The 27,382-nt window shown below is 38.8% G+C and overlaps 2 protein-coding genes across 6 annotated transcripts in view; one reads left to right on the forward strand and one right to left on the reverse strand.

Moving 5' to 3' along the window:
- The window catches only part of SPATA17 (spermatogenesis associated 17), a 95,477-nt gene extending 83,224 nt beyond the window's left edge, over window positions 1-12,253 (reverse strand). For both annotated transcript variants that reach the window (XM_054062222.1, XM_054062221.1), the window contains exons 1-2: window positions 12,128-12,253; window positions 5,269-5,358 (exon numbers count right to left, since the gene is read on the reverse strand). In XM_054062222.1, the coding sequence (XP_053918197.1) occupies window positions 5,269-5,292 (24 nt within the window). In that variant the 5' untranslated portion in view covers window positions 5,293-5,358; window positions 12,128-12,253. The remainder of the gene's footprint in view (window positions 1-5,268; window positions 5,359-12,127) is intronic.
- The window catches only part of GPATCH2 (G-patch domain containing 2), a 129,296-nt gene continuing 114,048 nt past the window's right edge, over window positions 12,135-27,382 (forward strand). Inside the window, exons 1-2 of one of the 4 annotated variants that reach the window (XM_054062220.1) lie at window positions 12,135-12,666; window positions 22,203-22,916. In XM_054062220.1, the coding sequence (XP_053918195.1) occupies window positions 12,233-12,666; window positions 22,203-22,916 (1,148 nt within the window). In that variant the 5' untranslated portion in view covers window positions 12,135-12,232. Of the gene's footprint in view, window positions 12,667-19,543; window positions 19,699-22,202; window positions 22,917-27,382 lie in introns of those variants that run through there. The other 3 variants (XR_008449089.1, XM_054062218.1, XM_054062219.1) reach the window with 3 other exon arrangements.

Genomic DNA, 27,382 nt, shown 5'->3' on the forward strand with positions numbered 1-27,382 from the left:
TTTTGTGTGTGTGTGTTGGACACATTCTGGGCTAGCACGTTCATATTGTAAAAAGAAAGAGTGATGTACAGTTTGATCTATGTTCTGTTGATTGCCTGGTTTTAAAATTCCTACTTTCATGAAAAACTTTCAGAATCCAAACAACCAATATAACTAAGTTTTTAAGAAAACCATAGAAGCACAGTTCTTAATTTTAGATTGAGATTAATATTAAGGAAAAAAAAGCTTTATACCAAAGCATCTATATTGAGAATATGGAAAGGCACATAACTTTAGTCATATAGACACTATCAACAGGGGTTTTTTTTAACTTAATGTGTTTTAACAATCAAAGGAAGACACACTAGAGGAATAATAAATTAAATACTAGAAGTGATGCACATATGGACAGCCAATCTGATGAGCCTCAGCCTTTGTTATTTTCCGCATCAGTACCACTCACATTTCACAATTTTGAATATAATCATTAAAATGATTTATTATCAAGTAATCATGGGTATTTTGTGCATATGCTTTGCCTTGTTTGCTGGCAGCAGATACCAATACAATCATTATCAGCAGACAAATTTTAAAGTAACCAGGTTTTTTTGTATTTAAGTAACTTTCATGTCAAATGTATCATGTTTCATAATCAGAAGTCATTGCAACAGTTATTAGCAAGAGTTCAATGCAAATGTTAACTCACACTTTAAGGTTGCATTAAGCTGCTGAGAAGATTTTTGTTTCTCTTTAAAATATTCCAAATTCAGCTACTGATCGAGTAAAGATAGTATAACAATGAATATAGGGAATAAACTTGAACTTTATATTTACGCCCACCTCAAAATATAAAATACCGAATATAGCAATCTAAAGGGACAAAAGGGTACCTTTTTATCTGCTACTTCCATGGCTTTCAGGTTGGTTTCCAACCAGGCTGTTCTGTTTTATGTTCTCCAGACAAGGAGACAGTAGGCATTAAAAGAGACATTTGAGAGGAAAGAACTGGTTTTCTATGCTGAATGTGGTATAACTCATAAGCTTGCTGATGAGATCTTGTTCCTCTAGAGCAAATATTGGATAAGCACTAGTATCCCAGAAACTGGATGAAAACACGGTCTGACTTAGAATGTGTGTTAAGTGTGGGCTTGCAAAATGGATGGAGACTCCACAAGCACAGTTTGCACTCTCTGAGCAATCCATTCCAGTATTTGATCACCTTCATAGTAAAAAAGTTCTTATCTTTGAGTGAAATTTCCTGCATTTCAGCTTGTGCTCGCTGCCTCTCATCCCGTCACTTGGCATCAATTCCAAATGCTATTGCAGGCTGGCTCTCTAGCAAGAATTATCTTGCCATTTCACCTACAGGGCATCACTCAGAGCAGTACAATGGATAGTAGGCATGGTTGTTATGTGTTCATTTTGTATTTTATCTATGCACCTCTGTTTTTACAAGCTTTATATGTATAGTCTCTGAAGTGACCTTATTCTGCTTAAAATAGGAAACTAATTACTATCAACAAAGAAATCAGCATTTTAATGTGGGGTGGCCAAAATATAGCTCCTTACAATTTGGGAGCATTGAAAAATATGTGAAATGGCCATCACCAAACCTTTGTCCTGCTTAAACCTTCTCAAAGACCTAATTATCAGATGCCCAAAACTAACACAGTTCTTATGCTCATCTTAAAAAACATAGAAACACATAAAAAGCTTCGTTTCTGAAGTTAAATTCACCACTGTACAATATTTTAACAGAGAAAAATTTAGAACTGGAAGGGACATCACGAGATAAATTCACCTAAAAAATCGCCTGAAGCATATCTAAGCCATCTCTGATAAGCATTCATCTAATCTCCTCTTAAAAATCTGCAGTAGAGGTAGTTCCATAACATCTTTTGGCAGCATATGCCAATGTTTCACATGAAGAGGATTTCCTCCTTCCCTTCTCCCAGTGGCTCCACAGATCCTTTCTTTTCATAACATATTTTAACTTATGCTAACATCATGTGTCTCCTTTCACAGAAGCTTTTCTACATTAAGCAAACCTTCCCTAAACTCAGGGACAGTATTCAACTGTAGGCCAGAGGGTTTTTTTAATGCAGAAACTAATCTAGCCATACAGCTATCTGCCCTGTATTCAAAAAAATAGAAACCGAGTGTTTTAGATGGTGGACTGAAACCATAGCCTGAAAGGATGACTCATAATTTATTAGTTAAGCCAGGTAATTTGGAAGAGATAAAATCTTTAATTAGATTACTGATAGACTTGGGAGAAAAACAGACAAGATTTCATGTACACAAGTCCTGCTACTTGAAAACATAGTACAGCAGGAGGTATGGACTTGAGCCTGTAATATGTGAGTTATTATGGCTCAATTTTCTGCTTTTTCTTGACTTATCTGTTTTGACTGAAATACAACAATTTAACTTTGAAAAAATTAATCAAGACTAAATGCCTAACAAATCTAAAAACCATTGTAAAATGTTAACATAATTTGATAAATTAGTGAAATAAACTACATATTAAAAACGTAACTGTTTTATGTTACAGGCAAATTAGTTTCTTCTTAATCTCCTAAACCTGTTAACAGAGGTTTTAGCTTGTGCGCTATCATACACATTTTCTATCTCCAATGCGTCAAGGGAATTAGATTGACTGTGATCTGCTGTATGCCTTAAGGCAAAACCTCTAATACTTCAAGGTTCATTAAATAAGAAATTTAAACCACTAAAACATAGAACAGCAATGTATATACACATTAGGTTATTTTATTTTCAGAATTAAAAGCTCTGCAGGAAAAAAAGCATCCTGAAAAGCTCAGATTCTGCAATTGGCATCATGCAAACAGGCTTCTTCATGAGCAGAGATCTCATTGCTGGTTTGAGGACTGATACTACAGAGCTACAGACTTCAACATTGACTTAACCATTTTGAGTAGTCTTACTAAAATCAATAGTGCTTTTCATGATAGTAAAGTTAAATATATGTCTGTGTGTATAAAGAAACAAGTATCAGCTTTTTAATTTCCAGACAAGTGAATGAACTACTTTGTATGTATTCTGTTATGCAAAAAACCAAAGCTTTTAAAACTAGTTTTCTACCTCCAACAATTTTCGGAAGTATCTTCTGCTTTGATAACCTCTCCACCACTTCTGTATACATATTGCCATTTTGTTCAGATATCTAAAATGAAATATATTAACAAAATAATTATCTTGAAACTTTACAATATAACTTTAGTTTTTCTTAATATTAAAAATAACTTATAGTGTATTATATCTATACTTATCCGAAACAGATGGCCACTGCAAACATACTTTATACATGTACATGTATACATATATACATATGCACACACATACACACTTATAAACCAACATATCATATATACTTCACTTTTGGAAAAAAGGGCTACTGCAAACTTACCTATATACTATTTCAGTTATCCTTACAAAAGTTTAATGAAATATCCTTACAAATGTAATTTGCACGATAGATGATTGTATGAATGGTTTTAACCAATGTATCTGATCGGTTTAGAATGTTTTCAGTCACACACAAGTTTTCACAGCTTTACAGTTTTAAAATATTTGAAAAGAAACCCACAGATATCTGGAAATTTTAGCCTACTTTTTCACTTTTAATAGATTACACCTAGCTTAACTGTAAGTAAATCTTTACTCTGTCCTTAATCTTTACTCTGTCCTTATATATACACTTCATTATGATACTAAAAATTCCATAATTGATGTCTCACATTAATTTTGCTATCATTACTCTGGGACTGCCTCAGGAGCACTTATACCACCTAACTATGGACATCAAATTTAGAAGCCTCACAATATAGCTAGAGTCACACAGTGAGGGCACTCTGTTCCAGGAGGAAATTTGAACAACCTAAATGAGAGCATAATTCATAACACTGACAATTTTCTGTATGGAGCCTCTGCTCCTAAGTCAGACACACCACATCCATCCTTGGAAAGAGGACACTGAACAGGATCCCTCTGTACACAGTTGGAGAGAAAATCCTGTTCTACACTTAACTGATTTAGTTCTTCTCATACGTTCATTACAGTTACATTGTTCTTCTTACCTCGCTCATTACTAAATATAAATATGCATTTGGAAGAGCATTTTCCTACAGAATAGATTGGCAAACATGCTTGAGTTTTCACTTTCTTCAACAACATGCTGTTGTTACTTGTGTGCTGGAAACAGAGGGTCACTAATCAATGCTCTGTCTCTGTAGAGGGTTTAGACATTGATGCCATAGCCAATATTCCTTCAAGGGCTGAAATACCATGCCTGTTTGCCTGCTGAACACTTGCATGTGATGGCTGCATCCTTTGACAACACACCTCAACCAGCAACAGAAAACAGATTGCCAGTGTTTTTTTTTCGTTTTAACAAATGTACACAATAGCTGTAGCCTGTCATTTTTTATGAGGGAAATATTGGTCATTGAGTGATTAAGGTTATTTAACCTAATAATTCTTCAGGCTTGATACAGTATGTCTGGATGATACACAATGACTTGCGACAGTCAAGAGGTCAGACCAGAAGATGTAACAATCTTTCTCCTTCACAGCCTTAAGTTTTATGAAGATATTGAAATTCAAGCATATCAGTTTGACTAGTTTGGCTTATGATCATAAATATTGGAGGAGGGCTTCCTGGGAGGAGGACCTAACCACATCGTTTCCAAAAAAATTATATCAATGTTAACATGGCATTTTACGGAATGAAGTAATTGTACATGATCTCTTTTTTATAAATGGAGAAAATTATGCAAAGACAGATTTTTTAAAAAATTACCTAGTCAAAGCGGGCAGTAGAACTTAAGTTTCTACATTAAGTTACCACACACATACTAGACGTGGTATTTTTCTGTTTTCATTTTTCTGTAATGGCCACAGTAGCAGCGATAATGATTCTATGATTGTACAAGAAAAGTCTCTGCAAACAGCATATTTGAGGGACATCTTTTTTTTCCCCCAGACATGGTAGGATTTCTTAAACAATACTGTGTATCTGTTCTGAAGATGGATTATTTCCATATTACTCATTAGCGTCATGCCATTTTAATTTTATGCAGTTGTGAAAATCAAAAGTTATTGTTTCTTACAGTGGCACAGCATACAATTAATTCTATTTTAAAACAGAATAATATTGGTTTTTTTCTTCCAAATGTTCCCATTTTATTAAAATGAAATAATACTGTGACAAATATTGGGGAAAAAATCACGATCAAACTACATATTAAAATAGGCTTAATATACTACCTTAGATAGGCTCGGACTCTGCATCCTCGAAACCAGCTCTGGATTCTGACAGCAGCTTTGTACTTGCTCTTTCTGTCTTCATCTTCAGATCTAAAAATATTAAAAGCAGTAATAGTTGTCAGCATGGAAATTTAGTACCAAAGCAGGAAAAAATATTCTAAATATTTCTCATAGTTGCAATTTGTGATCTTTTTCACCAGGTTTTTCACTTTTTAATTCTACATAGTTAAAAAATAGCGCAGAACAATATAATCTACATTATAGATTATGAAGATAATAAAGAGTATTGCAACTTGTAGATGATGTAAAGTTTGGGAGAGTGTACTTCTTATTCCCATACAATAATATTATTTTCTCCTCTCTCCTTTCAGTTGAGGGCAGTGGGCATTCTCCTGGGAAAACTGGCTGCTCATGGCTTGGATGGGCATACTGTTCACTAGGTAAAAAGCTGGCTGGCTGGCCAGACCCAGAGAGTTGTGGTCAATTGAGATAATTCTCACTGGTGGCCGGTCACAAATGGTGTTCTCCAGGGCTAAATATTGGGGTCAGTTCTGTTTAATATTTTTATCAGTGATCTGGGTGAGTAGATCGAGTGCACCCTCATCAGTTTGCAGATTACACCAAGTCGTGCAGAAGTGTTGATCTGATAGAGGGTAGAAAGACTCTACAGAGGGATCTGGACAGGCTGGATCCATGGGCCAAGGTCAACTGTATGGGGTTCAACAAGGCCAAGTATCATGTCCGGCACTTGGGCCACAACAATCCCATGCAATGCTACAGGATTAGGGGAGAGTGACTGGAAAGCTGCCCGGTGGAAAAGAACGTGGGGATGTTGTGAACAGACAGCTGAATATGAGCCAGCAGTGTGTCCAGGTGGCCAAGAATGCCAGCAGCATCTTGGCTTGTGTCAGAAATGGTGTGACCAGCAGGAGTAGGGCAGTGATTGGTGTTCAGTTTTTGGTCACTCCCTACAAGAAAGATATTGAGCTACTGGAGTGTGTCCAGAGAAGGGCAACAAAGGTGGTGAAAGGGAACTGGGGCTGTTTAGTCTGTAGAAGAGGGTAGAAGAAGAGGCTGAGGGGAGACCTTATCGCTCTCTACACCTACCTGAGAGGAGGTTGTAGCATGGCGAGTGCTGGTCTCTTCTCCCAAGTTACAAGCAACACGACAAGAGGAAATGGCCTCAAGTTGCACCAGGGGAGTTTTAAACTAGATATTAGGAAATATTACTTAACTTGAAAGGGTTGTCAAGCACTAGAACAGGCTGCCTAGGGAAGTGATTGAGTAACTGTCCCTGAAGGGACTTAAAGATATGTAGATGTGGTGTTTAGGAACATGATTTAATGGTGGCTTTGGCAGCGTTAGGTGTATGGTTGGACTTGATGATCTTAAAGGTCTTTTCCAACCTAAACCATTCTGTGATTCTGTAACAATATCCATATCAGCACGTCATGGATTTCTTCCATTATAGGTGAAATATATGGATAATACGCTCACCACTATTAGGCCTGAGTTATAACAAAAATTCTGTAGTTATGTATAAAATTGTATACCTACACAAATATTAAATAAATTAATGATGGTCAATATTACCATGATAAATATCAATTGAATTAATAAGAAGTATATATTTAGGGTGAGATCTAGGTCAAATACATTGTTTTATAACTGATAAAAAAATATTTTATTTTTTATTTCCTGAACAGTGATAGCATCGATAATGGTGACAGATATAGTCCTTGTTTGCGGATTTTTTTGATGAATATAAGCTGATCTTACAGTGTGAAAGTAGAGTATTTAGACCCTTTAGCTAGTTTCTTAGGAAGCAATGTAAAGAGGAGAAAGATGAAAAAGAAGAGAAGACTGAAGGACAGTGAGATAAAAATGTAAGTTAAAAGTATTATGAGTGAGAACAATGATAGCATAGGAAAGAAACTAGATGGGAAACTTTCAAACTTCAGAAGGCCTGGAATGCCAGGATGCAAAACCTTAGTGTGGCTTAAAAGGAAGTTGGGAATTGGAAACAAAAGGTGTTAGTAATTCATACAGATCCCAATGGGATGACCATGGGAATCTTCTAGACAGAATTATAGTAGCCAATACAACATGTTAGCGAGCCTTAACAGGACTATCTAGAAAGATATACTGGTGAGGCAACTGAAGATGCAAGATAGGCTTGGTGGGGTTAATGACTGCAAGGAGATTTTAAAGAACTGTTGGCTGTCAAAGCTTTGTGTCAAATGACATAGTACAAGGCAAAGGTATGTGCATGAGTATGAAGGAAGCACAAGTAAAAGGACCCAACCAGAAACCAGAAAATAATTCAAAGAGATGGCTCTTCTTCCTTTGACTGTCTATAGAAGAACAGTGCTTGTGACAAAGCAGAAAAACCATGTAAGGAAAACCATGAATCTAAAAGAGACTAAAGAAATATATGAATCTGGAAGAGATTTTTCAGAGGGTTCAGTGAGCAATCATTACTATGATGAGTTTCAATGCTGAGGGGTAGAACCCAGCTATGAGATCACCCCTAGATTTATTTACTTTCTTGTTTGCTTGTAGATATCAAAGCAGGCATTTATGCTAGAGAGGTTCCTTTCTTGACTTCATTAAAAGTAGACACCTGCAGAATACTTTTACCTAGAGGTAAATGATTTTAATTAAAAGAGTATGAGTGATTTGGCCCTGGACAGGCAGACACTTGTAGCCTGGAAATTAAGGCAATGCAGGACTGCCTGTGTCAGAGGTGACAGCTCCAAAACCAGTCCTACGCACTTGGCAATGGGAACAGTCTGATTCTGGAAGAGCAGAAGCCTTTTCCTCTATTAGTCCCTGTTAGGTTTTTAGCTGGCATCCTGTCTTGCCCAGCCAAGTCAGTTTAGAAATTCTTATAAAGTTTATTGAAGGAGACCAATTACAGAGTTGTTCTTCTTAATAGTGTAGTTCCACAAACACTTTAAACTGGCTTTGCTAACAAAAGTGGTTTGAGGTGTAAGTTGGTCAAGCTGGTGTCTGCCCTTCTGATCAGACTGCATAGTTGTCATACCGTTTTAATTAAGCTTTTAGAGTCACAGATACATCCCAAAGACTCTATTGAATGATAAAAAGGCATATGCAAGGTCAGGATCTGACATATAGATGTTGTAGTAAATAAAATGAGGTTCTGGAATGAGTAAGTGATAAATTTTTTAACACTAAAATTCAATGAATGCACTAACAGATCCTGTACATTCTAATGCTTATCCTGACAGGGTATTTCTCAAGTTGCAGGCTTATGGTATTTTTGCAGTGTGCTATCATTGGGCAAGTTCTCCTCTAGAAAGGTGCTTTACCTAAAAAAACCAGTCAGTTTAGGATACCTCATACCTCTGACATAAACAGAGTTCTGCCTAAAGCATGACAGGAGTGTTACCAAGATCAGAGAAGCGTTACTAAGAACATGTAAAGCTGTCTAACCACAACCAACAGGCATGATACTACAGTCATCAACCTGCCCTAAGGGAAGAGGTGTAGAGTCCTAAAATAGCAAATGAATTATGAAAGATAAAGTTTTATAATTTGGGGATGTACTTTAAGGTGCTTCAACTACTATGTTCCTCCAGCAGCAGTAATTGCTAGCAAGAGCACTTATTTTTCACCAGGGTTGCTTTAAGTCAACCTGCTCTGGACAGTCTGTGTGTTCTGTATGTTCTACAGAATTCTGCTTTTAGGTCTTGATAGTCAGGTGAAAAAAAGATTTTTCTTTTGTCTTAAAATGTTTGACAGATGGAACTAAATCCTTTGGGTCGTACCATTGGAGGTCTTTGCAAACAGGACAACTCATTTAAAAAAAATATAATGATTAAAAAAAATAATAAAATCTGCTCTGGGAAAAGCTGGCCAACACCATCTTAGCAGTCAGAATACTCAGCAACATGGAGTCCTACTCGGTAAAGAGGAGGGTAACAAGTGATCTATCTGATTGATCCACCTGTTGTTCTCTACATAGGACATGCTGGATCCTTGGTAGATAATAAACATCAAAGATTTTAGGAAACAAAATGTTTTAAGACCTATTTTGGACAGCCTGATCTAGTGGGATGTGTCCCTGCCCATTGCAAGGGGGTTGGAACTAGATGATCTTTAAGGTCCCTTCCAACCCAAACTATTCTATGATAATGATGTCTTGATAATCTATATTCTTCTGGACCTGATGCATCAGCTCAGCTCAGATCTTTTGGGGAATCTGGTATTCTGCTGCAGAACACTGACTTCATATAGTAATTAACCACTTTTTTTTTATAGCATCGTGTATTTTGTGAATACACGAAACCATTCAAATTATTTGTGAATGATGATTGACTGCACAGATATTACTGATTCATGTTCTCACAGAATCCCAGATTTGGCAATTTTAACAGATCTATTACATTATGTAGATAAAGTGTAGTACTGAAAGGGATATTAAAGCTGGTTTCTAACTTCAAAACACAAATGCTTCAAAAACACTTCAAAGACCTCTGAAAATTTGACACGCTTTAATGCCCCAAACTTATTTGTTATGTTTAAAAGTTAAATAAGGATTGACCTAAATTTCTAAACAAGACATTCTGGTTTGTTTCAGGATTTTACTGACAGTTGTGTTGAAGTAGTCCAAGATTTGCACCCTAAAGAACAAAGATCGAATTACTAATCAGGCCTTCAGTTGCTGTGCTGAACTGTTTGAAGCCTCTCATTTAAATTCTCAGCTGAAAACCTGAATTTCAAGAAGCTGTTCAATTACAGGCTATTCTTAAAAAGGAAACAGTTCATTTTTTGAAAGCTTTGCCAAAATAAACCAAATCCCCAAACATCAAGCATGCTGCCCTCCAATGGATTTCCATGTCTGGCTCAGCCTGCTTTTTCTAACCAGAAATACGTGAAAGTCAAGCAGAGTCTCCAGTAACTGATGCTTGTTTAGTGAACTGCTGTGTGTGCATCCACAAGAGTACGAGCTAAAGTTCAAGGAAAGAACAGGAAAACACACCACTTTATATGCAGGCAGGACTTGAACTCCGTGTAACTTTTAGCAGTGGTTGGGAACATTGTTATTGATGCTAAGGATGTTGTAATTAAATTCTAAAACAAATGATTCTTTAATTAGTGAAGTGAAAAAGAAAACTACAACTATGCTGAATACACATTTTTCTGTTTAAGCATTACATATACAGCAGCAGCAACAATACAGATGAATGGGTTTACAGGACAAATGTTATTTACAGGACAAACACAATACTAAAATAAAATCATAGAATCGTTTGGGTTGGATGAGGCCTTAAAGATCATCTAGCTCCAACCCCTCCGCAATGGGCAGGGACGCGTCCCACTAGATCAGGCTGCCCAAAATAGGTCTTAAAACAGTTGATTTCCTAAAATCTACTGTGGGAAAAGCTGGACAACATTATCTTAAGCAGTCAGAAAACTCAGGAACACAGAGTGCCACTCAGTAAAGAGGAGGGTAACATGTGATCTGATCGAGCCACCTGTTGCTCTCTACGTAGGACACGTTGGATCCTTGGTAGATAACGGTTTGGTTTCTGGTTTCTGCTTTTAACTAAGCAGAAAAAGACAAAAAATGTCCCAGGTACTAGAAACTCAACCCACATCATCTAATTTAGAAACTCAGATCAATTTTAAACAGTAGAGATAATAAACATCAACTCACTCAGAAGCCGGAGGAGGGGGGGTGGTCTCTGTCAAGTAACTGAAATAAAAGGGGGGGGCAGGATGAAAAAAAAGTGGTGTTTTCAACAGGTTAAGCTGAATATCCAGTAAAAGTTCAGGAATTGACGCAGGATGGCAGGAGCCACTCCATGGGGATCGGTGGGAATCCGCCTTGGGAAGCATGAGGGAACGGGGCAGCTCCCGGGTCAAGAAGGGGCTGAGCTCTGGGGCTCAGCGCCTCCCGGGAGTTTCCCGAGGCTCCTTCTCCCTTAAAATTAGCGAGGTGAGGGCGAAGAGACACACACTACTTGCAGTGCATAAACGGAAAGAAACTTCCCTTAAAGAAACTGTCGCTGCTGCGGTCAAGTCCCCTCAGACCACTCTGGCAATATCTGCCGGGAAGACGCTGATACAAGAAGTGGTTACTATTACAAAAAGTGGAATACTTTGATTTAAGCTAAACTGGAGTTAAGGTTCGTCTAAGCAGTGGTGGGGTTTGACAGGAAGACAGAACGCTCCTCTGAGAGCGTGTTGTCTTTAAAAAGACGTTTTTCCAGACTCTGTTCGTTCTTTGGAGCTAACGCCTTGTGTGCAATGTGATCTGTTCTGAGCAGGTGTCTCTGCTTCTGCGATCACCTCTGTTTGCAGCCTTTCCCCACCTCAAAGGCAAGGGCAGGCAGAGACAGAGCCAAAGCTCCAAAGTAGCAAGAGTTTTGAGTGTTGTGAGGTTCATGATAACGTTAAAACTAGACCTTGGAAAGTAACAAAATATGCATAAGACTTCTGGGAAAGTTTATCCACGTGCATGTGAGTGGGAAATACATCCTGTCCCAGCTCGTGTGTCGCTGCACGCGATTTACGGAGATCGCTGCCTCGCGCTGCCCAGCCCTGAGAAAGGGGGCTGGTTTTCCAAAAGTCCAAACCGAGTCTTAGAGAGTTTTATTTGCCGGCATTTTCGGTATCAGCCTAAAATGACCCCTTAGACTGCGGCGCTGCTGCGGTCAGGTCCCCTCGGACCACGCTTGGGGAAAGGCGTAGGAGCCCTCGGGAAGGGTTTTAAGCGGGAGCACCGCCACCTCTTTGCCGGGGGAGGGGGGACTGGGGGCTGCCGTCCCTGCCAGCCTGAGCCCGGCATGAGAAGATGCATCCCACCCCAGCGCTGTCTGTGCCCGGTTACCTGCTCCTACGGAAACATTCCTCCCGCAGCCCCGCCAGCCTCGCCCGCAGCCGGGCGAGCGCCGCCATCCTTCCTCTCCCCCCGGCTCTCCGCGACGCCGCTACCATGGCAACGGGCCGTACCACACCGCAGGGGCGCAGAGCGGGGGAAAGGGGTCCAGGTGGGCGGCAGCGGGGGTACCGGCAGCAGCCTCGGCCCCGGCGCAGGGACCCGGGCGGGACCGGGGCCGAGGCGGGCGGCGCCGGGGCGGGCGCAGCGGCGCGGGCGGCGGCGCTGGGGAGGGGGAGCGGCGCGATGGTAGCGCCCGGCTTCCTCCCGGCGCCGCGGCGGCTTCCGGGCTCCCGCCATGGGGGACTGAGAAGGAGTATCGCCGGGCGCCCGCGTTCTTCCTTGTCCGCCCGAGTCACTTCGCCTCTTCTCGGCACGGTCTCTGCGAAGCGGTGCCAGCCTCCCCGGGGAGCGGCCGGGGGAGGCGCCGAGTTCATGTTCCGGGTGGCTGAGCCTGCCCCGACCCGAGCTCAGGCGGCGAGGAAGAGCTGGTGAGCCCGGGCCCGGGGGGCGGACATAACATCATAGAATAGTTTGGGTTGGAAGGGACCTTAACGATCATCCAGTTCCACCTCACTGCCGTGGGCAGGGACACCTCCCACTACACTGGGCTGCCCAAGGCCCCATCCAGCCTGGCCTCGAACACCTCCAGGCATGGGGCATCCACAACTTCCCTGAGCAACCTGTGCTGGTATCCCTCTACTCCCATGTGAAGAAATTCTCCTTTATATCAAGCCTAAATCTGCCCCTCTCCAGTTTATACCCATTCCCGCTCGTCCTGTCACCTTTATGATTAGCCCCTCTCCAGCTTTCCTGTAGGCCCCCTTCAGATACTGGAAGGTCGCTATAAGATCTTCTCAGAGCCTTCTCTACTCCAGGCTGAACAAGCCCAACTCTCTCAGCCTGTCCTCGTAGGGAAGGTGCTCCAGCCCTTCAGTCATCCTCGTAGCCCTTCTCTGGACCCGTTCCGACAGTTCCATATCCTTCTTATGTTGAGGATTCCAGAACTGGACACAGTATTCCAGATGAGACCTCATAAGAGAGGAATAGAGGGGTAGAATCATCTCCCTCGATCTGCTGGCCACACTGGGGGGGGGGGGGGGGGGGGGGGGTCGTCACCTTCGCCCCCTGCCTCTCATGAGCTCCTGGGGGAAGGGATCAGAGGTGGTGGCTCCGTGGGGCTTGAAAACTCAGGGGCAAGCGCTGCCCTGCTTCCCGTTGCCAGGCCTTTCCCAGACTCCCTCTTCCTGCTGCTGCCAGCTCAGGGGAAGAGATGCCGGTGCTTCTCCCTCCACCTGAGACCTCTGTCCAGTGTCCCAGTGGCTCACCACGTTTATAAGGGAGCTGGAGCCTGGAGGAAGAAACTTTCCTCATTGCTAAAAAACCCCAAAAGACAGTAGTCAAATGATAAATGAAGTTTTTTGTCATAAGCTTATTCATTTTTCTGTGTGTGTTTGGGATTTTCTAGTTGATGTACACCCTCTAAAGGCTTAAACTGCTAAACCCTTCACAGTGTGCACTGCAGAAACATCCAGTCGCTGCAGCTGCTGCTCTGAAGCTATTTTGTTGCAAACTGAGGATCAACAAGTGCAACTGCAGCCAATGAGCAAGGAAAGTGTGAATAGTTCTTCAGCAAGAAGGTTTCTGCACGATTTTTGACTGTCTGCAAGAATGTCACAGATTCACTGTTTTATGTAATTCCATATGCTAGCGTAGTGACCACAAATGTCATATGGTTTTTATTGTAGACCTGTGAAGGGGGGAAACTGAGTCACGGAATAGAAAAAAGGAAAAGTAAGTTTTGTTACTAGGCCATGGAGGTATAAAGACTCGTAGTGGAGAGACTTGCTATAAGTGAGGCATCCCAAACAACCACCTTGGAAGCCTTTCATTTCTTTCATGAAACGTTGGGTATCTTGTGACATGTAAGGTATCAACTTTTAGTGCATTTCATCTTTATGAATGACAATGGAGAGAGTCTGGTAGGGTTTTGTTTGTTTGTTTGTTTTCTTGAATTTTGATAATATGGGGCCTTGAGGTGTTTTTATAGGCTATGTTATGTATACAGGTCTGAAATAGACTTTCATTTATGTTTTTCTTTTGTTTCTTTTCTGGGGGTCGGGAAGAAGAGGAAGAGAAGGGCTCAGCACTTAGTTTTCTTACATAGGAAGATCCGTTCTTCCTCCACCTCTGCCGATACCACCACATTTTTTTTTCTGTGGGTATTTTCTTGACTTCTTTTTTTTTTTTTTAATGAGAAAGTTTTTGAAGAGGGATTTTATTTGCCTAGATGATGCATATTTGCTGGAAGAAGTTTGCCGGTATTGCTTGGCATGTGAATTTGTCTAGTGTAACTTTACTTCTGTTGGTGTAATTCAGACCACTTCAGAGAATGAGGTACGCTCTAGTGGCAGCACTATTTTCATTTCAGTACTGCATACAGTAGAAATGTTGCCTGAGACATTCCAGACTTCCATCTGTACTCTGAGAAAGCTTTCTTTAAAGGCTTAACCTAGCATTACTCTTTGGATTTTGTTATTTTGTATCCACGTAAAGTAATCTAGTTTTAGAGACTTTAAAAAATAGTGCTCAGCAGCAACAGGTGTGGGAATTTGGAATATTCTAATATAATTGTCATCAGACGGTAACAGTTTTACTTGTGCAAGTGCACTACCCAGAGGAATTCAGCGCAGAGAGAATTATTGAAATCTCATCTATAGGACTGTTACTTCAGCAGTTCTGAAGGAAGATCTTCTCAGAGCCACACTCTTTTTTTTTTATCCTTATATGTAAGTTATTTCAGAAGCTGTGTGTTAAAGGAAGACCATTTGAGTGAAATGCAGGAAAATATCTTTTTCATTGTCTATAAGTAAAAAAATCAAGAACTTGTGCTTTCTCAAAGCGATAAGACCCTAGAGAAGTGAGTAGATTCTGAATAGCCACAAAGTAAGAGTGTACACTTTGGGTGGTAAAGCTCCTCTGAAGTTGAATGTTTTTCATTTATATTGTGAATACATGTGACAATTTAAGAATAGTTTGTATTTTAGGTATTTACTGGGCACTCTGATTCTTTCGATAATGACTTTGGTGTTATAGTGTATTACAGTCATGACAGTTGATGTGATTCTTCACCTTGACAAATAATTAAAGAAGTCATGCTTCTGAAAAGGGCAAACATATCAGTAAGTGGTAGCAATGGGATTTCAAGAATTGCTACCTTTCATGATAAATTGCTCCAAATCTCCTTTCTGGCTGACCAATCGTTTGTGTTAGAGCCGTTTTAAATGCAGTTCAGTCAGCATCTTTCTGTCTGTATACCATTGCTCTGTACTGAACACTTTTTCACTGTTAAATGAGTAGACTAGACAGTATTTATTGTTTTGTCTTGTTCGATAAGTTGTAGAAAAGTCAGATGCACTTGTTGCAAGTTTGTCTGGCTCTAATTTTTAGGAGTATAATCAGTTAATAAAATTCCATCATCCCTCAAATACTAACAACTTTTTATTGCATAGGACAAGTGTAAGGAAACGCCAAACCTTGTCCACAGAAGTTTCTCAGCTGTGGAGTTCGTACCAAGAATTGACGTGTAGTATGCGATTGGAGGTATAAAATGTTGCTAGTAATTGTATACAATTACATTTTAGGACCTGTGTATTTGATATAGAAAAAAAGTTGATAGACATTTCTAGCAAGTGTAGCAGTTATGTCTTTAATTGTAGAACAATGACTCTCATAAATTTTCTTCCCTTTTTTTTTTTAACTTCTCCTATACTTCTATTATTTTGTCAAACTGATTTATACACATGTATGACTGACTGCAAAAAAGGAGATTTGCATACCTCGAAGTTGAAAAGTAGCCTGGGATTTTGGGTTTGTTCTTCGATTTTCAGATATAGATTAAGTCCAACACGGTATCCTGACTTGTCTCGAGAGCTCTTAGTTCTTGTAACTGTTCACACTGTCTTTTATGAAATCAAAATAATTATGTTTTCTGACCTTTAATTTCCGTAAGTTTTTTCTGTTCTAACACTGTCATATTCTTGGATTTTATAATATGCAAATTACATTTATATTAAGTTTCTTTGGTCTGCTTGTTTCTCTGAATGTGTTGCCAGTGCCTTGGCTTCTAGTCTTTACATGAAGCACTGGGCAGGATCCTCAGAGATGGAAAAGTACAGGGATTCTCCATAGCTTGATAGCTAGCTGCTGTGTCCCCCAGCAATGATTGGTACAAGGTTTGTACATGCATTTTGGTAATTTTGTATCTTTGTGTACCTGGTTGTCCAGTGGCTAGGCTTAAGGACATAAGTGTGGATGTGGAGTTGGATGCTTTGTGTCCTCTTGGTGATGACCATTGGATATGACAGATGAGTTTAAATAATCAGAAACTTTTTGTTTCTGATGTATACCCTAAGCTTCTATGTAACATAGGTTTATCAGCTATTTCCTCATCTGCCATAGTCTCTTGCTAGCTATTTAGTACCTTTAACCGAGTTGTGTTACTCTGTTCTGCTTTCCTCTGTGTATCCCAAGAACCATGAGAGTTCACTTTTTTGAATCCATAAATTCTTCAGGCAAGTGGTTAGGTTTAATACCTGCTGCTCCCTCCCAAATACCTGAACCTGTTCGGTCCAAATTTCAGTTCACATTCATCAATAAAGCAGAGGTTTCAAAGCTTTGTGTAAATAACTTCTGAGGTGGAGAAATGGGGTTCAAATTAGTATCTGTCTGAAGATAAAGGTACATCACAACCATATTACGAGACATCACAGAATCCATGTGGGGGAAGACTATATAAAGTCAGGTTTTATAATCCCAGTGTTCAAGGAACTACTTGATTTTTCTTGTGCTTTTGGCTTGTGATCAAGATGTGTTATGAAAGCAAGGAAAATCGTGATTCTTTTAAAAATCAGTGAGACACAGATGTAGCATATCTTTAGCTGCAAGAAACCTTATGTCTTTTAACAGGAAAAGGTGTAGAAGTAGAAAGTAAATATAAATGCAGCTGTCAGTTTAGTAAAAGATACTGCTGCTCATGTGAGTTGTGAAACTAAATCAATCAGCTTTTCTCTCAGTGTGTGTTTGTTAAATACTTTGTGAGAAGTCAGAGCTTTGCTTTGTTATGTGCTTTAGGTGGTAAGTGAACAGAGATGATACTTGATTTTCACTGGAAAAACAAGTGCCTAATATTTCCAGTAGAAGTTTCAATACCAATAATAATGCTGAACACCAGCTCCTGAGCTGTTTTGGAGTAGGTGAAAGCAGTTACACTGTTTTCTGCCACAGTACTTTTATGGTCTGTTCTGGTATGGCTTAGGGAGGAAACGGGTCAGCCTTTGGTGAACTACTTTAAAATTACTTCAGATAAATGTAAAGGTCAGTGTAGGCAAACTAAATTTTCTTGTAGTAAAGAAGAATCTTCTCCTAGTGAAGACATTACAGTTTATTGCTAGCTGTGGGCTGTTGCTGTAACAGCATTTTTATAGCCTTCTGTTAGTCATGCTAAACTATGGCTCAACTTAATATTTTATGTTGCTCAATATGTTGTTCTACGTTCCTTATTACAACCTTTGAAACTTGCTCATCTTACTCAATGCAGTTGATACTCACTGTAATGTCTTTAGTATTTTTTCTAGTTATTTTTCAGCCTACTTCAAATGCAAATATTTTTGATACAGTAACATCTGCAGCAATGATTAAAATTCCTTTATAGGTTTGGAATTAAAACTTGACAGCTTGCTGTGAACAATGGAGAAAGTTGCAAAACTGAGTTTGATAAATAATGCTGTAATAAAAAGAAGGTCTTGCTTTTTGGAGTCAGGTTTGAGATTAACTGTTCTATCTAGTTGCTGGTGCTATTTTTTTTTTCTTAAATTACAGTAAGAGAAATGAGAGCCCAAATAAAATCAATCAAAAGAGACTTCTTGAGATTTCAGGAGAAAGGGTTTTAATGTAGCATGTTGAAAGTGCTGTGTGAATGAATAGTTGAAGTAATAAGTGTATTGTATTCTCAATGTATTACAAAGGAGCTTCCAGTGTCCCAGACTGATCAAGTAATTCTCATAAGCATCCTAAGGAAATGTGTTGAAGTAATTATTAATCTGTCTGATCTGTCCAAGAGGTAATGCAGTTAGGATACAGTTATATTGTACATGAGACCATGGCTGTATTTTTAGAGTAAACAGGGTTGCTGCCCTGTACAGATCTTAGTCCAGGAGTTGCATTGAAGAGACATGATAGGAAAGATTAATTGCAGGATTGCATAAGATTCAAAGTTCTAGTCTGATGGAAAGTAAGTGTCTTACTGCTCAGGGCTTTTTAAAAATCACATTCATAGAATCATATAATCGCTAGATTGGAAAAGGTTGTTGAGATCAAGTCCAACCATACCTGTCCACTACTAAATCATATTCTGAAGCACCTCATCTATTTGTATTTTAAATACCTCCAGGGATGGTGAGTCAACCACCTCCTTGGCAGCCTGTTCCAGTGCCTGATAGCCCTTTCCATGAAGAAGTTTTCTGGATGTCCAATCTGAACCTCCCCTCATGCAGCTTGAGGCCATTCCTTCTCGTTCTATCACCTATCACTTGGGTGAAGAGACCAACACCAGCCTCTCTACAACCTCCTTTCAGGTAGTTGTAGACAGTGATAAGGTCTCCCCCCTCAGCCTTCTCTTCTCTACGCTAAACAATCCCAGTTCCCTCAGCTGTTCCTCATGAGACTTGTTCTTCAGCACCTTCACCAGCTTTTTTGCCCTTCTCTGGACACGCTTCGGGACCTCAATATCTTTCTTGTAGTGAGGGGCCCAAAACTGAACTCAGTATTTGAGGTGCGGCCTTGTTAGTGCTGAGTAGAGGGGCACAATCACTGCCCTGGTCCTGCTGGCCACGCTGTTTCTGATACAAGCCAAGATGCCATTGGCCTCCTTGGCCACCTGGACACACTGCTGACTCATGTTCTTTTGGCTGTCAACCAACACCTCCAGGTCCTTCTCTGCCCAGTAGCTCTTGAGCCACTCCTCCCCAAGCCTGTTGCACTGCACGGGGTTGTTGTGTGCCGAGTGCGGGATTCGACATTTGACCTTGTTAAACCTCATCCTGTTGGTCTCAGCTCATTGGTGCAGCCTGTTCAGATCCCTTTGAAGAGTCTCCCTACCCTCAAACAGATTGACACTTTCTCTCAGCTTACTGTCATCCACAAACTAACTAAGGGTACATTCAATCCCCTCATCCAGGTGGTTGATAAAGATATTGAACAGAACTGGATCCAGCACTGAGTCCTGGGGACACCACTTGTGACCAGCCTCCAGCTGTATTTAACTCCATTCACCATGACTCTTTGGGTCCAGCCATCCAGCCAGTTTTTTACCCCGCAGAGGATATGCCTGTCCAGGCCAGTGGAAGCCAATACCCCTTTACTTCAAAAACAAGGATGTTGATTCTTCTTGAATTTCATCTCTTGATCTGGCACTGTATTAACAGGTTTTGGGGGAAATTTAAGGGGAGATATATAAATTCAAGGTAGGAATGTTGTGTTTGATCTTGAAGTATTTCCTAGAACTAAGGCAACTTTACCACCATACTTATGGCATTATCTGGAGTAAATTAGTATGTCCACTGTAGGGGGTACATTGATTTTAGTGATATAATTCTCCATATGGATTAGGGATACTGATTTGAGCAAATTAATCTTAAACTATTGGTTTACTATAAATATGAAAGCCTGCGAAGGTCTGGGCAGGCAGGTGGGAGAATTGATGCCTCAAATTAACCCAAAACCCAAATAAACGTACTGGAGTTTGTCTGTTCTGAGTCTTATGGCTCCTGTTATATTAGTGCAGAAGAATTAGAAAGCCCCTAAAATCTCAAGGGCATCTCACTTCTGATGTGCGTACTTGTGAGGATGTGTGTTCATGGGTTTTTAACAATCAGGCTAATGGGGACAGCGCCCTCCTCGCTGTGCAGTTACAGCTACAGAGAAACATAGGTCAATATACGTATTTAAGAATCATGCATAGAAACCTTGTAAAAATACACCTGTACTTACCTCTGTTGGTGGCTGAAATTCCTAGCAAAAAAAAAAAACCCAAATAAAACCTCCACATGCACCTGAAAAACCTCTGCAGAAACTTTGAAAACTGAGGGGAAGAATTAGTTTAAATAATTTTGATGGCACCTGTCTCAAAGTAGATTTCATGTTCATTGGCTTCCACTTCTCTTTCTCTGAATTTTCAGAAAATCAATGCTGTGTTTGGACTGCTTTTCCTGTTGTGTTGCTTTAGTTGTTTCTGAGAAGTACTTCTGTGTGACTGTGGAGGTTTTGATTCTTGTGAACCAAATGGATAGAGGAGAAGCATTCTTCCAGAGCTGTCACGCCCCTTACAAGATAGCATGACGATTCTGCTGTTCTAAGAGCCAAAGAAAATGTTAGGTTAAGAGAGAGTGGGAAGACTAGAGATTATAGCACAACTAAAGAAGAGGTACAAGAAGTAAATGCAAGTGACACAGTAGTTTCAGGAATTTAAAATGAGCTGCTGTTTCTACCACCCTCTATGCTTTTGTTGATCTTGCAATTGAAATGTTTAAAATAAGTATTTCTAAAAATGGTTTAAAAGGAGAAGATACCGTTTTCTTTTTTGGTTAGATATTTCATTATCAGCTTGGGTTTTTTCTTAATCGGCCTCTTCATTTTACCCATTAATATTTAAGATTTTTGTACTTTAAGGTTATAATGATGATGGCGGAGTACACAGTCAAGTACCTTTAACAGTACTAAGTTTGTGGTAAGTGAGAGAGGGAACCTTTGTGCTATAAGTCCAGATACTTTCCACATGTACAGCTCTGCTGGGATGGGTAGAAAACTATTTGTTAATTCCTCCATTCAATTTATACTGTAAAGGAAAGTGAAGAGTCTTGCTTTTAAATATTCTTTACATAATTTACTGAATGTTTTCCATATTTATCAGTTGGTGTAACGTAGTAAAGAGAATGAACATAATATTATGCTTTACCTCAATGAAAGGGGTCTTCTGACGCTTTGAAGTGAGAATCTAATTGCTGTGTTTACAGAAAAGGTTCACAGCCTTCAGAGAAGGATTAGAGTTCAACAGCATTTAATGTTTTTTTCTTCTCTTTGTAATTACATTTGTGTGAATATTGGTGAAACTACTGCGGCGTACTGAGTTAGAGACATGCTAAATGCTGCTGAAATTTGAGGAGGAAGGAGCAAAACATCAAAAAGGATAAGGCCTTAATCAGACACTGTGTGTGTTTAGGGATGGTTTTCCTTACACGAGTGTGTTATTCTGTGGATGTGGTGGGAAACTTTGCACTTCATATTTTAGAATTGCCTGTAGCAGGCTATTCTTTCAACTTAATATTGTTCCACTGAATCAATATTTAAAAAAAAATAAATCAGATGTCAGCCGATTGGAAAGACAGAATTAGATGCTATTGAAAAAAAGTCATATATTGTCAAATAATTACTATCTTAACTTCATTTTAGCATTTAGATAGCATCAAGAGATAATTATTCTTAAAAATATCTTGTCATAATGACAACTCTTAAACACAACTTCCTAATATGCTATCAGAGAAGAATATTATATATTAATATATTTAAAATGTGCTCCCTACCTGCAGTTAGAGAGAATGGTCTTTGTTGATGATCTCGCTATATGGCATCCCTGAAAATTATAAAAATGGGATAAGGTGAATTAAAGCCAAACAATAATAGTGAGATCACAAAAAGAAAGAATGGACCCCCCCCCCCCCCACTTGTCTTTCCAAGACAGAAATTTGGGAAGATGCCTTTTAAAAGGAATATGTGCTCATGTGTTGCAAATTGTGTAGGACTGGTTGACAAGTCTCTCTCAGCAGAAATACGATAAACTTTATAGGACGGACTTTAAGACTAACTTGCCTAAAGTGACTTAAATGATTTTGGCAGGTAAAATTGTTATAGAGTTTATGCTTAACACTTCAGATTCATATGTTGTTATGCATTTTTCTCTTGAAATATATAGGCATTTCTGTAGGACTATGGAGGAGCTGGTTCACGATCTAGTCTCAGCACTGGAAGAAAGTTCAGAGCAAGCCAGAGGAGGTTTTGCTGATACTGGAGATCATTCACGGAGTGTGTCTTGCCTTCTAAAGCGACAGGCAAGGAAAAGGAGGGGACGAAAAAGACGTTCATTTACCACCCATCACCCTTGGGAGACCGGTCACTGCTTAAGTGAAGGTTCCGATTCCAGTTTAGAAGAATCAAACAAAGACTACAGGGAGAATCATGCTAGTAAGAAAGACCACAGTGACTCTGATGACCAGTTGTTGGTGGCTAAACGTAGGCCTTCCTCAAACTTAAATAACATTAGAGGCAAAAGACCTCTGTGGCATGAACCAGATTTGGCTGTTGACAGTTTGGGAAGCCGAACTTTGCGCAGGAGAAGAAAGGTAAAACGGATGGCTATAGATCTGCCGTCAGAAGCCTCTAATGCACTGACAATATCTCAACAGCAGGATAACAGCAGAGATCAAGAAATGGACAATGACAATAAATCATACCAACACCAAGAGTTTTCCAAGAACAAAGTGAAAAAAAGAAAAGTCGCTGCAGCTCGACAAGGACCAGAAATCTTGGATGAAGGAGTAGTTATAGAAAATGAAGAAGTGAACCAAGCAAATAAGGACAAAATGGAGTACGAGGAGCAAAAAGGCTCAGATGAGAACATGAGTGACAGGTTATTCTTTCTCTTCCTTTTTACAGAAACTTTGGATAGTATTTGTTTGCTTTCATTACTGTTGCTTGCATTGGGTATCTGGATTTTTCTTCAATTCCAGAGTTAAAATGCTTGCATCAGTAGTATCAATTTTAACAAATTAGTCATTTTTTACAAGTCAGTTTTTAATAGATATGAGTTGCTCAGGTAAAGGAACTCAGCATAAAATAGTCGTATAGCAGAGGAATAACCAATATAGCAGTTTCTTAAAATAATACATTCTAATTGTTTCAAGATTAAGAAGAGAATATACAAATGATTAATATGTTTTTTTCTGACTATTCCAACTGGTCACAGTTCTCATGAAAAAATCAAGTTTTTTTTTCCAATTTCTAGACATTGGTTCTTTGATTGTTATCTCTATTAATCAGAAAGGTTGTCAGTGTTCAGAGGCACCCGTTAGACAGTATGTTCTTATGCGTCATGGACATAAAAAGGCTGCAGGTTGCCAAGGGTATACATCATTTACGAAATGCAAAAACCAATTTACAGTTCAGAAACACCTGAGCTTACCATTAGAAAAATGGGAGAATGATGACCCTTTGGCAGTACATCTCATCCATCCATCCCAGACAGCAGTCATACTACAATGGTAATTGTTTCCAAAGTTCTGTTTTGACAACACAGTAAGGTGTAAGTCACTATGCCACCATATACGAGGGATGTTACCCGCAGGGCCTGGTAAGCTTGATTATGTTTATCCCACATACCTGGGTCATCTGAATGTAGAACTGTCAACAGGAAAGACTCATATTAAAACACAGCGCTAGTGTCCCTGTTAAATAGTTAAGCCTTTTCTGTCTGTCCTCAGAGGTAGAATTGAGATGCAGAAGGTCCCCAGGGGGTCTGACCACAGCAGGCAGGTAGTATTGGTAAGTGACTAACCAGTTATTGTCAGAAAAGTTAGTTCTAAGTCTTTTTATTATGTACCAGTTTTGTTCGTCACCTGCAGACAATAAGCAACTGAAAGAGCTGAACAAATCCTGAGTCTTCAAGATTGTTCCTGCTGTCATAATTACTGGAGCAGAAGCAGTCCTTAAGGTCAGCCAGTGTAAAATCAGACATCTCATTTTGTCATGCAAGACAGGAGTGAGGAGGCCTTTAAGAAACTTCCCTCTTCTTTGATGATACTGGGAATCTGTTACCCCAAGTTTGGTACCTAAATACAAACATTTAAAAATTTCCTTGGATCTAGGAACCACTGCATTGTTTCATACATCCATACTCATGTCACTTTTTTATTTATAAAAAAATTTCTGTTACACTACAATAGTTTTTCAACTCAAAAATTCTATAGCTAATATTTGGGTGGAGAGAAGCATAAACAATACAAAAATCCTCTTATAGACTCCCCAAATTGTGGTACTTCCAAGTCAGTTTGAATATTTGTATTTTTCTTTCTTCACAAAAGAGATATTATAGATCTAAAAATCCATCTTCCTCTTCAAAATGCTCAATGTTTTGTTACTCCGAATGCTGTCATTTTTCAAATCGTACTTCACAGGTTTGTCTCTGGCCACAATAGATAGCCTTTAAAGCCATTCTCATCTTCATAGTGTTTTCTTTTCATGCACATGGTTGAGTGATGGGCTGTTATTCTACGGAATTTCTTGCATCTCTACCAAAAGGTTTGGAAACCACTGAATTAGACAATTTGCATTCCAAAACATGATTATAAATCCACTCTTGGGTGCATACTGCATCTGAATATTTTGTATGTGAATAATTTTAACTTGTTTAAACTAGCTTTACTGAAATGCCATAGTGCCATTATTATTTGGTATTATTTAGCCAGAAGAACTGGAAACCACTAGTAAACTCTGTTCTGGGAACATTCTAGAAGTAAAAGTTGCGATTTTAAAAGGGAACATGAATTATGTAAGATTGCATAAGATATGGACAGGTAAAGTGCTTTGGGTAAGACTCATGCTTCAGCAACACATTGGAAGAGGAAAAATTTAAAGTGTACAAAGCTGCTCTTAATTTTGTGCATTTGGGCAGATATGGTTTAATAATTATTCCAAACCCAAGGATTAATCTTTTAGAAGTTTAGTTTTTGAAAACAAAACAAAGCCAATAATTTTTGATGGGAGTTAAATTGGCTGGGTCTAAGACTGGTGAGAAGTTTTCATTGTATACATGAAATTACTTTAAAATAACATATATTAAAATTGAGTGCACAATAAAAATGCTGAATACAACTTCTTTTGCAGTTTCCTATCTGTGTGTGTTCAAACACCAGGTATAACAATAAACTCTCTTTAAATGCAGGGTTCAGGAGCAGTAGTAGTAGGAATTTTCAAGCTCTTAAAATGTTAGCATCTAAACAATCCCGAAGATGAATTCCTGTGAGGTTGGTTTTGAGCACTGGAAATGAGAGTTATGTAATCAGAGCCTGTCCTTTGTTTATTCTCTCATATCCTCAATTCATAGCTCCTTGGCGAGTTTGAGCCAATTTTGGCTCTGCGTGGAGTTCTGGGTGGTATTTAATTCCTGCAAGCTTTGGCAATTGCTGGCATTTTAGGTGACTAAATAGAGGAGAAATCTCAATTTGCCCTTTTGAAAGAGGCCAACAGTGAAACTCAGATGCCTATCCACCCTCTGACCTGCCCTCAGTGCAAATACAGTGGCTGGTCAGTTCTTGAGGACAGGCTTGGTGAGTAAATAAAGGTCACAAGTGCAATGAATCCAAGGTATGATTTGCTACTAATAGTACCTAATAATAAAAAAATATTTCTTCTTTGCTTCCACAGATATATAAATAAATCTGTGAAAGCGTTTTTAGTAGCAGAGCTGTGCCTACCAAGGTTTTGCTTGCATAGCTTATTTCATAGAACTGGTAGGAGTCTGGCTTTTTTCTTTTTCCTGGAAGTCTTGCTAGCAGAGAAATTCTCAGTAGAAAGTAAAGGAATTAGCAATATACACTGATATACAATATCAATTCCATCATAACAGCTTTCATGTACTTAGATATTAATGTATTTATTCCAGAGGTTATGAGTTTATTCAGTGAAATGATTGGCATGTAGCAATTCTGATGGCTGTAATCCCTGTTGTATTTGACTGTGGCCTGAGGAGAATGAACACTCTGGTTGCTATGGATATGCCAGTGTTATCATTTGATTTTATTATTATTTTAAAGAAAACTTTTATTGTGTATAATTTTTACATTTTCGGCTGGTTTTGTTTTTGTGAGCTGGCTAGTCCTTCAGTAAGAATTTTTGCACAATAGTTTATTTAAAAAAAAGAAAAAAGAAAAAGGAAGGAGACTGTTCTCAAAATTGGAAATTTTGGCGGGGAAAGTTGCTGAGCTATTAGAGTAGAAAGGGTTTTCTAACTTTAATTTTAGAAATTACAATTAATAAATGGAAGATTGAAAAGGGGATGTTTTTCTTTGAGACATATGTTGTAAAAATTGTGCACAATAAAACGTAAGGACAGTAAAGCCACTTGTGGTGTAATTTAAGTGAGGATGGGGTGCTTGCTAGAAAGAAGTAACTAGGATTTGCAACATTAGGAAGTTCAAATTCTGATCTTCCCCATGAAAAATGATTTCATTCCCATGGCATACCTGTCATCTTTCTTCTGCTTAGGGCAACTGTGCAAGTGCTGAAGTCTGTTCCAATTATATTATGTGTAAAGGATGGTATAGGTATTGCTTAAGAATATGGGTAAGCAGATGATACAGCAAAGATTAAAAAATCCTTACTCTTCAAACAGCTATGTATATATATTCTTTAAAAAAAAAAAATCACTCCTTTCTAGCTCCTGATACCATATTGTGTTTAAAAATCTTTTGGGCTGCATCTCAATGGAAGATACAAAAAGCAAATGTATACTTGCAATTAAACACAAATCAGACTAATTTTGTCTAATTCATATTACAAACTTTAAGAAAATCAAGATTTATTTTTGTGAGAGACTAACATTTAAAAGATAAATTATTTTCCTAAGTGTACTACTTAATTGAAAACAAAAATAAAATGTATTTATTATTAGAAAATATATAAAAATAATTGAAAGCAGTTGAATTCAAGAATAGAACTGTAGATATATTTCAATACGAATAAGTATGGAAAGGTAAACAGACTTCGAGTTCTCGTACGTAGGTTATATAGAACATTGAAAGTAGCCATAGAATTTGTAGTGAACTGAAGTGATTTTTTTCAAATTGTTCTACATCTTGCTGTAAAGAAGATGTGATAAAATTTTGTGAGACTTTTAATTCCTTAGTAGACCTACTCTGTTAACAAAGAATGAAAAATCCTTTTGTGTTAAACTCACCAAATTGTGTTCTGTATTATTGAAAGAGGGATCTGTCTTACTATTTAGAGATGTGTGGAATGTTGTTTGTAACAATGTGTATACAGTGAAGAGCAAAATACCTGTCTTTGAATTTACAAAGAGGTGTGTGCATACTGTATACA

The sequence above is a fragment of the Cuculus canorus genome, chromosome 3 (genome assembly GCF_017976375.1).
Source record: "Cuculus canorus isolate bCucCan1 chromosome 3, bCucCan1.pri, whole genome shotgun sequence".
Lineage (NCBI taxonomy): Eukaryota > Metazoa > Chordata > Aves > Cuculiformes > Cuculidae > Cuculus > Cuculus canorus.